The 14,926-nt window shown below is 39.7% G+C and overlaps 1 protein-coding gene across 1 annotated transcript; it reads right to left on the bottom strand.

Annotated features, from left to right (window-relative positions):
* Window positions 1-565: 565 nt before the first annotated feature.
* On the bottom strand, window positions 566-9,203 carry ESM1 (endothelial cell specific molecule 1). Its single transcript, XM_059493029.1, has 3 exons — window positions 8,735-9,203; window positions 4,674-4,829; window positions 566-2,578 (listed from the first exon to the last, which is right to left on the bottom strand). The coding sequence occupies exons 1-3, from the start codon at window positions 9,057-9,059 to the stop codon at window positions 2,478-2,480; spliced, it is 582 nt and encodes a 193-aa protein (XP_059349012.1). The 5' UTR covers window positions 9,060-9,203; the 3' UTR covers window positions 566-2,477.
* Between the last annotated feature and the right edge of the window lie 5,723 nt (window positions 9,204-14,926).

The following is a 14,926-nucleotide window of genomic DNA, read 5'->3' as shown; positions in this document are numbered from 1 at the left end:
TCTAATTTCATCTTGAAATCTATTCTGTGTGTAACAAACTATCACTGAAGCAACTAAAGAGATACAAAAGCATTTTATAAATTTGATGAAAAAGAGTAAAAATCATCCAAAAAATGTTTTCAAGGCATTCCTCTCCATCTCCTCCTTTCTCCTGACTTGCCAGTTGTGGATTCACAGGTTATTCCTCTATGAAAAATGAAAGAGCATCAAGGAGTTACAGGCTCTGCTCCAGAGCTACATAGTCCCTGGCATAACAATGGCCAGGCCAACAAGAAAAGACAGCTTCCAAATCCTTCCTGACTGGAATTGGCCAAAGAGTGGCTGCTCCAAGTAGGCAGCTAGGATCCAGCCACCTTGTTTTGAAGGTGGTTGAAGTGGTGGATGTGGGACACCAGTTATTTTCTGCAATCATGAACGGTCCCAGAAATTTGCTGAAATAGATGCAGATGTCATGGAACAGTTTCTGTGGATTTGAGACCAAAAGCATACCTAACCTGCATGTGGCATGGCTGTACCATCACCAGCAGGCTTACTCTTGACAAATAGACACAATAGACAGTGATGCTTTCAGTTGTTATTTTTTGTGAGTTTTTTATTGTACAATAATAATATTACACTCTTTAAAACCAACTGACTTATTAGATTTACATCCAAGAACTCATAATGTCATTTATGACACTGTTGCAAAATATTAATAATGTATGCAGTATTTAGTACATTCTTTAAATATTTCTCATCAGTCTGCTGGAAGACCAAGGGTTTGATCCTGCTCTCACTGAAATCAAGAAAAAAATTACTTTTGATATCAGTAGATTAGAATCAATTCACTTGCTAGTAAATAGCCCAAGAAAACATTATTCCCTCTCAGACCCTAACATTCAATACGGGTTAAAATGTGGTGTTATGCTAGTTTGAGATTTATGTTTGTATGTCTCCAATTATCATGGCAAGAGAATCTGCACTTTCATCGTGACATTTGGATGTCTACTGCTGTCATCATCCTCTTGTTCCAGATCAGCAGGATTCATGCCTGCTTTCCCAGGTGAAAGCATCCTACTTTCACAGATGTTGACTTTGGATCTCTTTAAAGGCATCCAACTTTCTGTTGTTCATAGTTTTGAAAGCATGCTTTTAGATCCTGAACTAAACTCTGGCTGTTGTACTGTGTGTTCTTTCTTTCACTGCAGTCATTGTCACAGCTCAGGTTGATTTCAAAGGAAATGTTAAAATCAAGCCACACTTCCAAAGAGAGTGCCCTGTGTTACAAGGCTCTTCCTAAACTCATGGCATCCAGGCTCACTCTGACACAGCAACATCAATTTTTATTATCTGTGGATCTGGTCGTTTTCAGGCATATTAGCAAGCCTTTCTTGGTGGTGATTTTTTAACTTACGCAAATATCATCCAGCTTAGGCTGAATGAGGGGCTGCCCATTCCTGTAGCGCTCTAACACGTGTAAGTTTTTCTCCTGGCTGAAATGGGATCCCTTGCTCATGCAATTGAGAAACAAAGGACTGGGTACCAAAATACGGTAGTCTGTGGCCGCACTATCACTTGCTGAGGGTTCAAGACTTCCCTGGTTCAAATAAACGCCCTGTGAGTCACATCTGGGCCATAGCCAGCAGTGAAGATGGAAAGCATGAAGGTCCCTTTGCTGGCCTCTCACCATTCTTCCAGAAAAAATGCAGATATTGCCTTAATGACACCAACTAGCTGGTTTATAGAAACATATATACTTAAATAATGATAAGCAGCTTCTTTTGTTTCAGATCCCCTTCTACAAATTGGTAGAATTTACCAATCTGCTGTTTTTCTGTACAAAACTTAACTTTAGAAATTCAACTAAATACAAAATATGTCTGCAGTGTCTTGCCTAAGTTATTCACAATGTATAAACTGAAGTGCTGGATGTTTTCTCTCTGAAGAAAGGCATATTTGTCTCTCAGGAATTGTCACCAAACTTCCAAAAACTAGAAAATTTTTAACAACTTTTGTTCGTTTATTTAATTTACCCCGTTGTGCTTTTGCTGTCATTATTATTATTGCACAGGGGTGTTCCTTCCATCTGAGGTGTTGCTTATATGTGTTTCTTTCACAATGGTTCCACATCAATAGTATCACTCACCCAAACAGTCCCCTTCATTCAGTGAGACCTTTTCCAGCATCAGGTTGGCAAGAGTCAGCCTCTGGCACTATTTGAATGATCATGTTGGGTTTTCAGTATTACTATACATTCAAAAAGCCACAATACATTTCTCTGTTCAAATACTTATCAAAACAAATATCAAAAGTCATATACACTGTACAGTCTATTTTTAAGTAAACTTTTTTTCATTAAAAACAGGTCACATTCGAGCTTCAGAGATTACATATTCATACATTATAGATCTACTTTGTTTACTTAAAGTGTGTTGTTGCATATTCAATAATCTGTGAGAAATGCATTCACTTGAAAGTCTTACAAGTGTAAGTAAATATCAGCGAGGATTTAGCCATTTCATTACTGGAGAGCGAATAACTTTCTCTTTAACGAATTCCTCTTTTACAGAATTTCCATCCCCTGATGCCATGTCACTATCTGAAAAAAAACACAAAAATTAAGGTGGATTTCATGAACACAAGAGCTTTAAAATATTATCCTGCAGCATTGTTGCTGGTTTATGAATACTTCAGAAAATCCTTAACTGGTATGTTTGCAGAAAACTCAGTAAATTACCTCCAATTACCTAGCTGCAAAATTTCTACCAAATTAAGGCACAAGTCATATCTGTTTTCTAATAGTTCAAGCATAAGGCTGATGAGTTGACTTCAGTTTCCAGTTCTGACTGTAACACTCACTCCAGTGTGACACAGAACCAAGCAACACATCCTCAATAACTACAGCAGTAAATTAAACTCCCTTGCAGCTATTCTCTGACTGAGGCCAGCTGGCATGGAATAGCCTGGTGTGTGCCACTAAACTCTCTTACTCTCCAAAAATAGGTAAAAGATACTCAGTTTGTCAACTGGAAACAGTCCCTGGCTGAGGCTGATTCCTAAGCTGTCACTGGGGTTGTTTGGCACAGCTTGCTGGCTGGGGACACAGTGTGCTGTCCACTGCCCTCTTGTCTGACCGTGAAAGGAGTAAAATTGCAATATACAGCACCTCTGACACCTTTAAGTTTGTTAGGCATATGTAGGCATAGACATAGTGTTTTGTATAAAACATATGGGTCAGAAACTTGCCTGTTTAAAGCACAGAAGCATTTACAGCTGTTTTAATTCACTGATGATCACTTAGATGCTATAGTTACTTCTGAAGACCCCTTTCACATGAAACCCTGTGTGACCACCCCATGCAGTACTACTCATAGTGTCCCTGATCTGCTAACAGTGACAGACCTCTGAGGACAGAAGTAATTGGGAAATTTTGCAAGGGTAAATAACACTGTTTGTTTCCATGCAGTGGATATCTCGTCCTGGCTGGGGTATGTCAAGCAGTTAAACATTGAGGCAGCAGAAAATCTGGGACCAAAGGCAAGTGGGGAAGAGAAAAGGGGAGGAGGAAATTATGCAAATGGGCTGTCTGGGAAGGTTTGGAATATAGGCTAGATACAGAAAAAAGCAAGCACACTCATTATTTTGACACCCTCAGTAATAAATAGAAGAAGGAAAGACAAAAGAGCACAATCATGCTGAAAAATACAAAAATATCAGAGCTGATTGATCTTGTAAGAGGTTTTTTTGAGATTATTTTAAATGCGATATAAGCTGCAGAACTTTGCTTCTATCTAACTTTCTCTGAGCAGAGAAAGAGACAAAGATAAATCTTGTATTAAGACAGAAAACTCTACACAGTTTAATATAACAGAAGAAAATTAAATATTGCACACAAGCTGCAGTTGGAGAAGAAATGAAATCCAAAAATCTTTAGTGAAACCCTACAAAAGATCCCAGTAGACCTAGAATCAAATCTCTGGGGAGGTTTTCTGACTTCTACACATTTGCATTTATTTTGGTTTCTCTTTATATTTAGAGTAAGCATTGTTCAGTCAAACATACCTTAGTATCATCAGGTGGGGAAAAGGGGGAAAAATTTTAATCCCACCTCTAAAAGCTTCAGTGATCTTTCCTTGGTGCATCAAAAACACTCCAGCTTGTCACACTCCCTTTTTCCTTTTTTTCCTTTTTTTTTTTTTTTAATTTTAAAAATTAAATTCTGGACAGATCTATTACAAGCTTCAGACACAAATGTAAAGGAAATAAATTATTCCAATGATACTGTGACAAATGACTACAATAAAACATTTAATAAAACCTTTCACTGACAACTGAAAACATATAAAGCTCTGTCCTCATGGGGAAAATGAAATTCTGGTTTTACTATGCATTAGCTAACACTAGTAAATGCAATGTAGTGAAATCCTGAACTGACATGCAAACCCTAGCACAGCCTCCTGCTGCACAGGTGAGGCACTGCTAGCACAGTTGCAAAATATTTTAAAATGTTTCTAGCATATGTTGCGGCTCTCCTAATTCCTTGCCGCATGTTAAGGAATAGGAAAAATAAACCTACCTTATGTTATTAATCGTTTTCATAGCTCCACCAAAGTACCCACCACTCATACACAGAGTGGTAGTAGATCATGTGCAAGGTGTTTTCTGCCAAAATCATCTGTCCCACAAAGTCTCACCTGTGTGTGAAGATATTTTTCGTCGATTTGGAGGCTTTGAAGCAGACAGTTGAAAAAACGGGAACTTCAGACACTTCCCTGTTACTCTGTCACAGATGCCAGAGGGACAGTTGCAGGTTTTCCTGCATTCCATTCCATAGCTACCATAGGGACACTCTGGAAAAAAAAATATAGCAAAGCAGTTTTCAGTGATCCAAGTCAGCTGCTATCTTAATAGCTGGTCTGCTTGAAAGTGGAAAACCTTTGAGTGGAGGTCAGCTAGACCTTAGCCACAGGATTTCAGCATGCTGACTTTTTTTTTACAATATCTTCTAGTACTAACAAATCTTGACACACTTTACATACATCATTACATTTCCTGTAACTTATTTATACAATGTGCTACTGGTAATCCTTCTCTGAAACACTCTTAGATTTAAGTGCATTCTTACATTACATTGCCTTAGTTAAAGGCAGCATGAATATGTAGGTATATAATTATAGATGATTTAGTTAAAGGGCTAGCACTGAATTTAGAAGGGAAGATGACTCCAGAAGTTCCCTGAACTCACTGTGTGGTTCACTGTGATATTATCTGACTTTGATGACCATTGATATTTAGAGCTGCAGTCCGATGCTGGTGCGGGGCTGCTGTGGCCTGGGCCAGCAGCCTGGGAGGAGGATGCAGCCTGACCACGAGGAGCTATCCAGCAAACTCACCATCCACCTGGAGATGCTACTGGGTCCTCGGGAATAGCCTCCCACCCAACACCTTCTCAGACAGCCAGGTTCTGCCTTCCCATGGCAGACAGCTCACCTGCATCTCCAGCCTGAAGAGTGTGGATGGTCTAAAGGGATCTCTGGCACTAAGGCAGCTCCCTGGTTATGCTGCATCTGGGCACATAATGCCCCTATTCAAACCTCACATCCCTGAGCAAGCTTGGGGAGGAGCACTACAAAGCAGTTGCTAGGATGGGAACAAATGTTTTCCAAAGAAAATTAAGTCAGGAACAGAAGATTTTCCCTATCCCATAGCTGACACATATCACATGCTGTGCCATATAACTTCCCAGAGGGTTTAAAGTAGGGGCTATGGCCCTTGTCTTCATCTGCATTGCTGTTGAATAGGATACCTTCCTAAAATTATTGCTGAAGAGGCTGAGACTGGGAAAATCCATGTCTAACACGTCCTTTCCAAACCCACAAACAGGTGATCATTCCCAGGAGAGGTTTGAGATATCCCAGGAGAAAGGCTTTTATGTTCAGACTGTCCTTGCCAACCCAAGGTACATGGTCACCTTAAATGGCAAGGTCTGGAGAGCTTCTGATTCACCTCCTAAGGGCAGATGAAGGATTCAGGGCTGGACCAAGGAACCATCTAGCCCAAGCCTCCACAAAACTCATAAGGAGGGTGGCCATAGTAAGCACAAATAATACCTCTCCCCTCATTTTGTCTCTCCTTTTCAGCTATGAGACCTTCTATCCAGACATAGTTTCTTTGTATATAACACCCCACAATAAAATCACCTTTTCAGTTTGTTCAGTCTCCTCTTGAGTGAAATGCAAACTTTTAGCTTTGCCATACAGCCTAGGTAATATGAAAATCAAGCTATTGCACTACCATTATACAGTTATAGTGTAGCCAACATTTTACAATTCTCTGTGTATCAAATGGATTTATGGATTTATAAGAATAAATCCATAAATCCATTTCATACAGAGAGAATTGTAAAATGTTGGCTACACTATAACTTAATTATTCTTCCTGAGGACTAGGAAGAAAATTATTCTTCCTAGCCCTCAGCGCACTCCCTTTCCCAAGAATGACTCTTCGATCTGCTGCTTGTCCACATAAAACAAACGCAAAATCCCACCCAAGCAGAGCTGTTCTTGTGTGCATACCCTCCCTGGGAGACAAGCAAAGAGTACACACTAAATGGAGCATCAATCTGCCTTTTACAGGTGCTCAGCCTGGAGAAGTGTGATGCAGAGATGCGCACAACAACATAGAAACAAGTCTGAGCCCAAAGCACTTGGCTCTGTATGGAATAACCTTGACATTGGTGCTGCTTTTTACATTTCTTGACACTGACAACTGAGTAAATTTGTAATTTAGAAGTTTTTTGTTTAATAGGATTCTGCTCCTAAATAAATTGCAGATAGCTCCCAGTGGTTTAATAGAAGCAAGGGCACCAAAAAGTATTTTGCTTTGGGCTGTAATGACATTGCTATTGATAATAGCACAATGCACTGTCCTAATAATAATAAAAGTATCCCAAAAATTTGTTCTGGAATATATACGGCCCATTTTTAAAACAAGAAGTTGAAAAACAGAGAGTTCAGATAATTTTTGCAGAACTTCAAAGTAAATTGGCAACAGGAAGCCAGGGAGAATTTAGCCATCCTGCATCTGTCAGTTATTACAAACATGGAAGTTATTAAAATGAGTGAGTGACCTGGTATCATAGCTGCACATGGATATATAAAATAACAATATCTGACTCCAAGGAGAGACTGTACTATCTCAGAGCTGAGACAAAGAAAGAAAAAGAATTCAAAATTACACCTATAATATTTAGTGGAAATAAATATATGGGGAATAGAAACTGTAAGCAACAATTTAAATTTGAAGCCAAGATATGACTTTACTGAAATTAATGAGAGTTTTTCCACTGAACGATTGGGAAAAAAACCCAAACATTTGATTTTGCATTTTCTACAGAGCACCCAAGATTCAGCTGTGGGGATTCAGATCTCAACTCCCATAATATTTCTTTTTTCCCATTCAAAGGGTGCTATTGCTAAGAAATTCCTATGAGGAAAGTGAAAAGTACACACTAATTCAAAACAATTGTTAATGGAATTATAGGCAGTATCTCGCACTGTGATTTTTAATAAACTGAAGATCAGTCAATTATCTCAGTAAAATATTTTCCTGGTGAGTGCACCAAAGATATAATCTTTATGTGTAAGTTCTACTCATTTGCAATAAAGTTTTGGGTTTCACACTCAACCATGCACATGAGTTTATTTTAAATAAGGTAAATAAGTGTGTGCTGTATGTGAATCAACCGAAGTGATTTTTGCAGCATCAGGTCCTAAGTCATTACTTTAACTAAGTCTGTTAATACTCCTGATATTTAACTGCCAAGTTATTCCCACTTTTAAGGAAGTTATTCTAAGGCTTATCTGTATCTACTTACTGAAGTGGTACACAAACACAGCAAGACCCACTGCACTAATGCTTTGCAAACTCTCTTTTAAAAATAGTTTATTTTTTAAAAAATTCACCCTGCATCTTACAAATAGAATACATTGTCACCCTGTAAAGATTGGCCTGTTTAAATGGAGTGAGAATAGCTCCTAAAAGAAAAGTGTGATTATAGCTTCTGACTAAAGAAATCAGCATGCAACATACCTGGAATAAACTGAACGCAGTGCCTGTCTGCTCATCTCACAGTCAGCTTCTGCTCTGTTATTGCCATCCTTCAGGCAGGAGGGTTTCTGTTTGCCTCCCCTGACCACATCCCTAGGATGACTGAGCACCTCAAAGGCAGGACTAAATTAAACAGGACAAAGTCTCCAGGCACTCAGGCTGTGCTGCCTTCTCCACCCCCCAGACCCCAGCGTGAGTACCTGGTCACTGGGCAGGCAGCCGGCAGTGCCAGAGGGAGCATCACCCCCAGGAGTGTGCAGCTGCCACGGGGACCCTGTGACAAGGTTGGACTTGCAGGATGAAAGTTTTTATAATTTATAGAGAGCCACCCACCAAATCAACAGAAAGAACAGGACTAGTGCCTGCGTGTCTCAAGCTCCAGTCAAAAATCTCATCTCCAAGTACACCCTGTCGGTATTTCCTTACACATGTCCCCAGGTAATATGTAAACAATATCATCACATTAATAAACCTGCCCCAGTACATGTAATGCCTTCTAATGACAGCAAGTATTTTTTCCATTTTTCCTTGGCTAAGGGATGAGCTGTAAAAATCTCATTTTACTCCTTTCAAGCAAGAAGCAAACTCTGCATGTATGTTGCTGTCAGATTGCCACAGTGGGTACATACAAAGTGAACATCATTACCTTTGCAGATACCAAATTCATCACCAAAGTCATCCTCCTCAGTGTAAAACTGGCACTTCAGCCCAGGGCCACACTTGACACCATCCATACCTGAGACAGTACGATAGCAAGTCTCCCCCAGTGCAGCTGCACACACTCTGCAGCAGCCACAGTCATCCAGCACCGTTCGCTTGCAGCGCGCGGTGCTTTTGCATGCGTTACTGTCACAGGGATCAGGGCAATCTACTGCATATTTCGCACTCCAGGCAGCTCCAGCAGGCACGGGCAGCAGGAGGAGGGTGAGGAACAGGAAGCCCTTCATGTCTTGCAGGGGTAAATGCTCCATCCCAGAGAGCAGGTCTCAGTGCTCAGCCTGCTGGTGCCTCTTGCCGAGGGAAGCAGCGGTACAGAATCCAAAGTGGTAGCTGCACACATCAGCCTACAAGTTTATGAGCTTTATAAAGTGTGTTGCCCACATGTTGCACCGTCGTCAGCTTCCTCAATCCGGCAGCGCTGCTCCTGCCAGCCTCCCTTGTTTCAGTTTATGAAATCCAGGATGAAGGTTGGATTAGCACTCTGCTGCCATCCAGGAATTGAAAAGCCTGAGCTGATGTAATCTGTTATGTTTAGTTGGTTGTTTTGCATGAGGACTAAAAACTCTCTCACATCCGTTTCAAATGCTCAAGGACGTCTGCCAAGAGTAAAAAAAAAAAGTAAAAAAACAATCAACCCCGAGGAGGTTGCATACCTTCCTGCAGGACAGGGATTGCTCTGACGCTGGGCACACTGCTGACAGGAGAGCTCTGCCTGGCTATCACGGCATGCATGGCCAGAAGAAAATCACACTGAATCATCTCACTGCTGAAAGAATAATCTTTAATTGAATAAACCTTTGCCATACTCTTTTAGGGGATGTGGATGGTTATTTTGGGGAATTAAATGAGATCATGTCATTCAATAGCCAAGCTCAGATTTTTCAGTAGTTTTTCCTGATTACATTGAAACAGTACTTTCTAATCAGTATTTAAGTGGAGGTGAATTAAACATTTCACTCAAAGATTACTGCTAGAACTAAAAACTGGTCAGAAAAAAAACATCATTTTGTGGGATCTTCCACAGGAAGTTCAGGAGAATGAGCAATGAGCCGCCCCAACTTCACAAGCAACGGGGAAATCCCCATCCATCATCAGCACTGTCTGCACAGCGTTAACATGGATCCAGGGGGCTGATTCTTCTCCCTCTACACCACTTCTATTCTGACAAACTCTGTGGGATGCTCTGATGCTGCTCTTCAATGAAGCTAATGTAAATAAACAGAAAACAAATCTCAGCTTTCCCTGTCTCCTCTCTTAGACTTACTTTATCCTGCCAGAGCCTTGACAAGAAACAGCAAACAAGTGGAGTCCAGTGAAACTGATGAGCCACTGGAGAGATGAAAATTTCTGCATTAAAAAAAATCTACAGGAAAGGAAAAGAGGAATAAAGCTAGCCATAAATAAACCTCTGAATACCAAAAGTTGTTGCCAGTGAAGTTAGTGGGAACAAAGCAAACTGAACTGAGTATGACCACCTTGTCACTTGGGAGTCTTGTGTCTTAAGTGGGCTAAGGACACTGCTAGTAGGCTGCCAAATAAAATGAAGGACTAGACTAGAAACACAGGAGACCAAGAAAGCCTTTTCTTCATTAACGCAAATGTGAATTGATAAACCCAAAACCAAAATGCTTAACTCTTCTGTCTCTCCCTCATAAGAACACTTTTTAAGGTGTTTCTGACTGGCCTAGTATGTTTGGCACTTGTCAAAAGTCAATGTAAAAAAAAAGAAATAAAAAATTAAAGAGTTAGGTTGAGGTCTCATGTAAACCAAGGCAGTACTATTGGTAAGCATGAGATGACACCAATTAGTTCAATTAGCAGTAGACAGCTTTATCTTCAAAATGCAAAGCAACTATCCTCTAAGAGGTGAAAAGAGCACTCCAAAGATGGAAATGAAAATTGCAGCCAAAACCAGAGGAGAAACGCAAGTTTAAGGTTACAATGAGGAGATCAATCAGAAATTTATGTCCTACCGCTGACCTCATCACAACTGGACTATTGCAAAATTCTGTTTAAAAAAACCAACCCAATATTTCTTCCATGGTTCTCAGGTCAGCAGAATAGTGTGAACCACTGTCCATGTCTGCTGGCATAGAATCTACTAAAACTGACATTGTTTTATATTTATAGGTCAGGCTATAACCCGTGGGGCTGAGGAGCCAGCGTAAATCCCATAGGGCAGTCCCTCATGTGGGTGAGAGATGCTAAACGTTCAACCTGGAATCAGGGAACACAGCTAAGGCCAACAACCCTCTCAATACCCAGGCCAGACCTGCTCCTAATGGTGAAATAGTCCAAAAAAGAGCTTTGCACACTTGGTGCATCACAGGTCTGCAGCAGTAAGGAGCAGTTAAGTGAATTAAGTTAATTCACACCTGCACTTCAAACTCATACCTGCTTGCTCTCTCAGAGGAGATAAGAGATGATGTGTAGTGTGCAGACCCATCCACACATATACTTAGACATTTATGCCTGGTATTAACTACCAGCTGGTAAAATCCTATTCTGTAAATATTTATAGGAAATGCTCCTTGTCTAAAACACCAAATGAGATCTTGAAGGGCTATATGTTACAATTGGGCTTCTCACAGGAAAAATGTCCTAGAGAGATGATAAATAAAACAATTACACACAGATGTGGTGAGGAAAAGAAATCGTAAAAGGAATCAGCACACTCCCCTAGCAACTAGCCAATATTATTTGGAATAAGATGGAAACTGTATCCTATGCTTGGAGCTAGAGGCCAAAGTAAATTATTACAATGGATTAAAAAAATACATGTAATGGAATAAAACAATATGAACGGATAAATATCTGGATTATATATGAGTATCATGGAGGAAATAAGGATACTATGATCTTCCACACTGTCCATTGATTAAATAGTGAAATAAATCCAGTGTCACTCTCTTTGGTTTTAATGTTTCTCTGTTGTTTTACCTGTTGAATCCATTAAGTTCTCCTTTTCAGTGAAAAGTTTAATCCTATAAAACCCTGAACTAAGCTCTTCCATGAAAATAGATGCAAAGGGAATTAATGAAGCTTCCCCAGTCATCAGCAGCAGAGAATTTGCCACCACTATTTAACTTGTGGTATAAACATATTTCAAAGGTGGAAGACCTTCTGGATCAGATCAGGGCTAATTTTTTTTCCAAATTTACAGCACAAATTGTCTTTTTGCCAGCTTATGTCATAATTACATCACCATATATAATGTTTGGCACTTCTTCTAGAAGCAGAAAAGGTTTCAACCCTTGGGTTCCATGCTTTACAGGGGACCAACAATCTAATATCAGTGAGTTGTGTTTCCAGCAGAATACTTCTGAGAACCATTTTTGCATTTCTTTTGTAAATAATCTATTTATCAAGCTAAAACAGTGGGACTGTCTTGAGGTTGCATTTATACCCTCTGAAAAGTATGACCACACCTGTTAAATATCCCCATGAAACAGCAATCTTCATGATTCATTATTAGTCTGTGCTGGTATATGGGCACAGAATCCTCACTGAGCTAATAGGCTTTGTTCATTTCACTCTGTAGATAGAGAAACATTCACCTCCAGTCTTCTGAATTTAAGTGTTCTGGCCACCGTTGCTATCCAGTCTTTTGAATGTATGAAGTTGGGATAAGCAGGAAGAACTAATATCTCTTTAAACATAGGAAAATATTTAATGCATGACCCTTGTTGCTCATTTCTAAAAGACAGTCCCTAAACTAAAAATATGTTACCACACATTCCTGAACAATCCAACCTTTTCCCAGGCTTCCTCTTCAAAAGGCCGTAAGCACAATGCTATATGAGAAGCAAAATTTCAAAGGGAAACACCGAAAGGAAGCTGAGCTGCAAAGTCCAAAATAAAAAGCCAGAAATAGGAAGTAAGAGATAAGAATCAGGAAAGTGAGATAGCGGCAAGGACTCCCCTTTGTATGCTTTCTTTTCTTGTATCTTTTCAATGAATTGCTAATTACCCTTTGTTTCAGCTGTAGCATAGCAACTCCACTCTGGTAAAAATAGGTGCTTTGGGACATTTCCTACTTGCTGAAGGCAAGAGATGTTTACATGCTTTCTCCAGGCAGACCAGGTGCTGTGCAGAGAACTGGGTAGGCACAAACTGCAGGAGCCACCGCAGAAATTACTGGATGTGCTGGGTTACCTGCAGAGAGCCTCAGGAATGACAGCGGCAGCTTCCTTAGAGAACTGCAAAAGTGTGTCCACGTGCAAATACGTCCACATGCAAATGTGTGGCATGTTCAGCCTGGGAGCAGCTAGCCAAAATTACTGCATATGATTTATGCTCTCTGAGTTTGCCATTGAAATAGGGCTGCACCCTGTCAGGTCTGTGCTGCTGGCTGAGCCCACGTAGCAGAGTCCTGTGCTTCCATGGGCTCCAGTCACGGCTGGCTCTGACTGCAGGACCTCTGCCCTGTGTGGCCTCTTCACAGAACAGGTATTCCCAGTGATTTTGCAATCACCATAATAATCTGCATAGCGTAAATCTCTGGCTTTCTCTCAATTCGGTTACAAATAAGCAAAATAGTTCTAAGCTTGGAGAAGGTGTTCAAGAGGCAAAAGAAGTCACAGAGAGGTGTAAAAGTTCTACTACATCGCAATAAGGGTAAATTTTTTTTCCATGGTGGGAAAGTCTGGGTTTGTCACACCCAATAAATATGTAGTTGATTTAAAGAGGAAACATGATGAAAAAATACATTGTGACTCTGTTATGCTGAAAACTTTTAAATGCTTTCAAGACATCTACATGTCCAGAGCAAGAAAGGTCTTTCAGTGCCCAAGACCTCCAAGATCTATACTAGGGAATTTCAGAACAGTATGAGAAAGTCACATACCTTTTCTATATTTCAGGAAATCTGCTTCTCTGGATACGACTGGCCACTCACAGCCCAAAACTCTGCCTTCAAACACACACCTTATCAATACTTTTGTCAGGAGGTGTGTCTTTTGTGACACTTCTTGTTTCTAGAAATCTAAATCACCTCAGATAAGTCAAATGTAAACCTAAGCAGAAATAAAACCTGTCCGTACAGAAAAACATATTTTCCGGTCTGATCTTCAGATATTCTGTTTCTTTATCAATAAAAAACTCCAAGATGTGAATGATGGTTCTTTGCATGTTCTGCATAGAGGGTCGGGTGTCCATAGGGTAAATGGCTTTAATGCTGAGAAAATGTGCCTGTTTCATCCTTCACTGTTTGACATAGTTAACTGATGTAACATGCACTCATTTCTCTATTGTCACAAAGCCTCTGCTCTCAGTAGTTCTCTGCAGAACTAGAATAAAATAATTAGATTTGAAAAAGCATTTTCATCAGGTTTTTTTTGGACATGAACAGTAACACAACAGTCAGTAAAATCACAAATACTGTATGGATTTTATCTTTTCTCTATGCGATCCAAATGGTAATCATACTCCAATTCTATGAGTCCCTGATAACTAAGCCAAATTCCAATTGAATAAATATTTTTTCTTGGTACCTGTGCAGAATTTGAAAGTGCACTGTTTTGGTTTTCCTAGATATAGATATTAGAATCAGATAGTTTAGGATTGGTGGGAAATATACTCTTCCTTGCAACTCAAGTTAATTCTGATCTCCGTTTTTAAGATTAAAAAATTGATAACTCTATAGACCTTTATGGAAATCAGATAATATCTTAAGTATTAATGTGATTTCTACTTTTCTGAACTAAAACATGTCTTTTGAAACTTTCTTGCAGTTAAGTCATGCTATTGTCTTACAACATTTCTGCAAATGTTTTAGCCATGTTTTATACATAGTTTGTACTGGACTAAGTAGCTATTTCCTGTAATGAATGACTAACCTATTAAAAGCTTGTTATCTTCTTGTGCTCTGTGTGCTGCTAACAAGCAAATCTGTAGTCATATGTGTGAAAGGTTGAGTTGTTTAGGTTAGGGTTATGTGTTTTCACAAGCTAATGCTTCCATGTATTCTTTGCAATATAGCCAGGATGATTTCCATTGGCAGAGAAAGGCAATTTGAAGTAATTGACTTAGATATGCAAGTATATCAAATTTATATCTATCATCATTTTTCTTTTAGGAGAAATCTCTCCATTTCATAAGTACTTGTCTTTGAAATATA

Source organism: Ammospiza nelsoni, chromosome Z (assembly GCF_027579445.1).
Source record: "Ammospiza nelsoni isolate bAmmNel1 chromosome Z, bAmmNel1.pri, whole genome shotgun sequence".
In the NCBI taxonomy this organism is placed as follows: domain Eukaryota; kingdom Metazoa; phylum Chordata; class Aves; order Passeriformes; family Passerellidae; genus Ammospiza; species Ammospiza nelsoni.
Note: the sequence above shows the minus strand (reverse complement) of the source record. Positions and strands in the feature narration are given on the sequence as shown.

Bases quoted from the DNA above. Each gene is read 5' to 3' on its own strand.
- ESM1 (XM_059493029.1), bottom strand. From the start codon at position 9,059: ATGGAGCATTTACCCCTGCAAGACATGAAGGGCTTCCTGTTCCTCACC. The intron at 4,830-8,734 runs GTAATGATGTTC...TTTTTTTTCCAG, and splicing joins TGAATTTGGTATCTGCAAAG to AGTGTCCCTATGGTAGCTAT. The intron at 2,579-4,673 runs GTGAGACTTTGT...GTTTTTTTTCAG, and splicing joins AAAAATATCTTCACACACAG to ATAGTGACATGGCATCAGGG.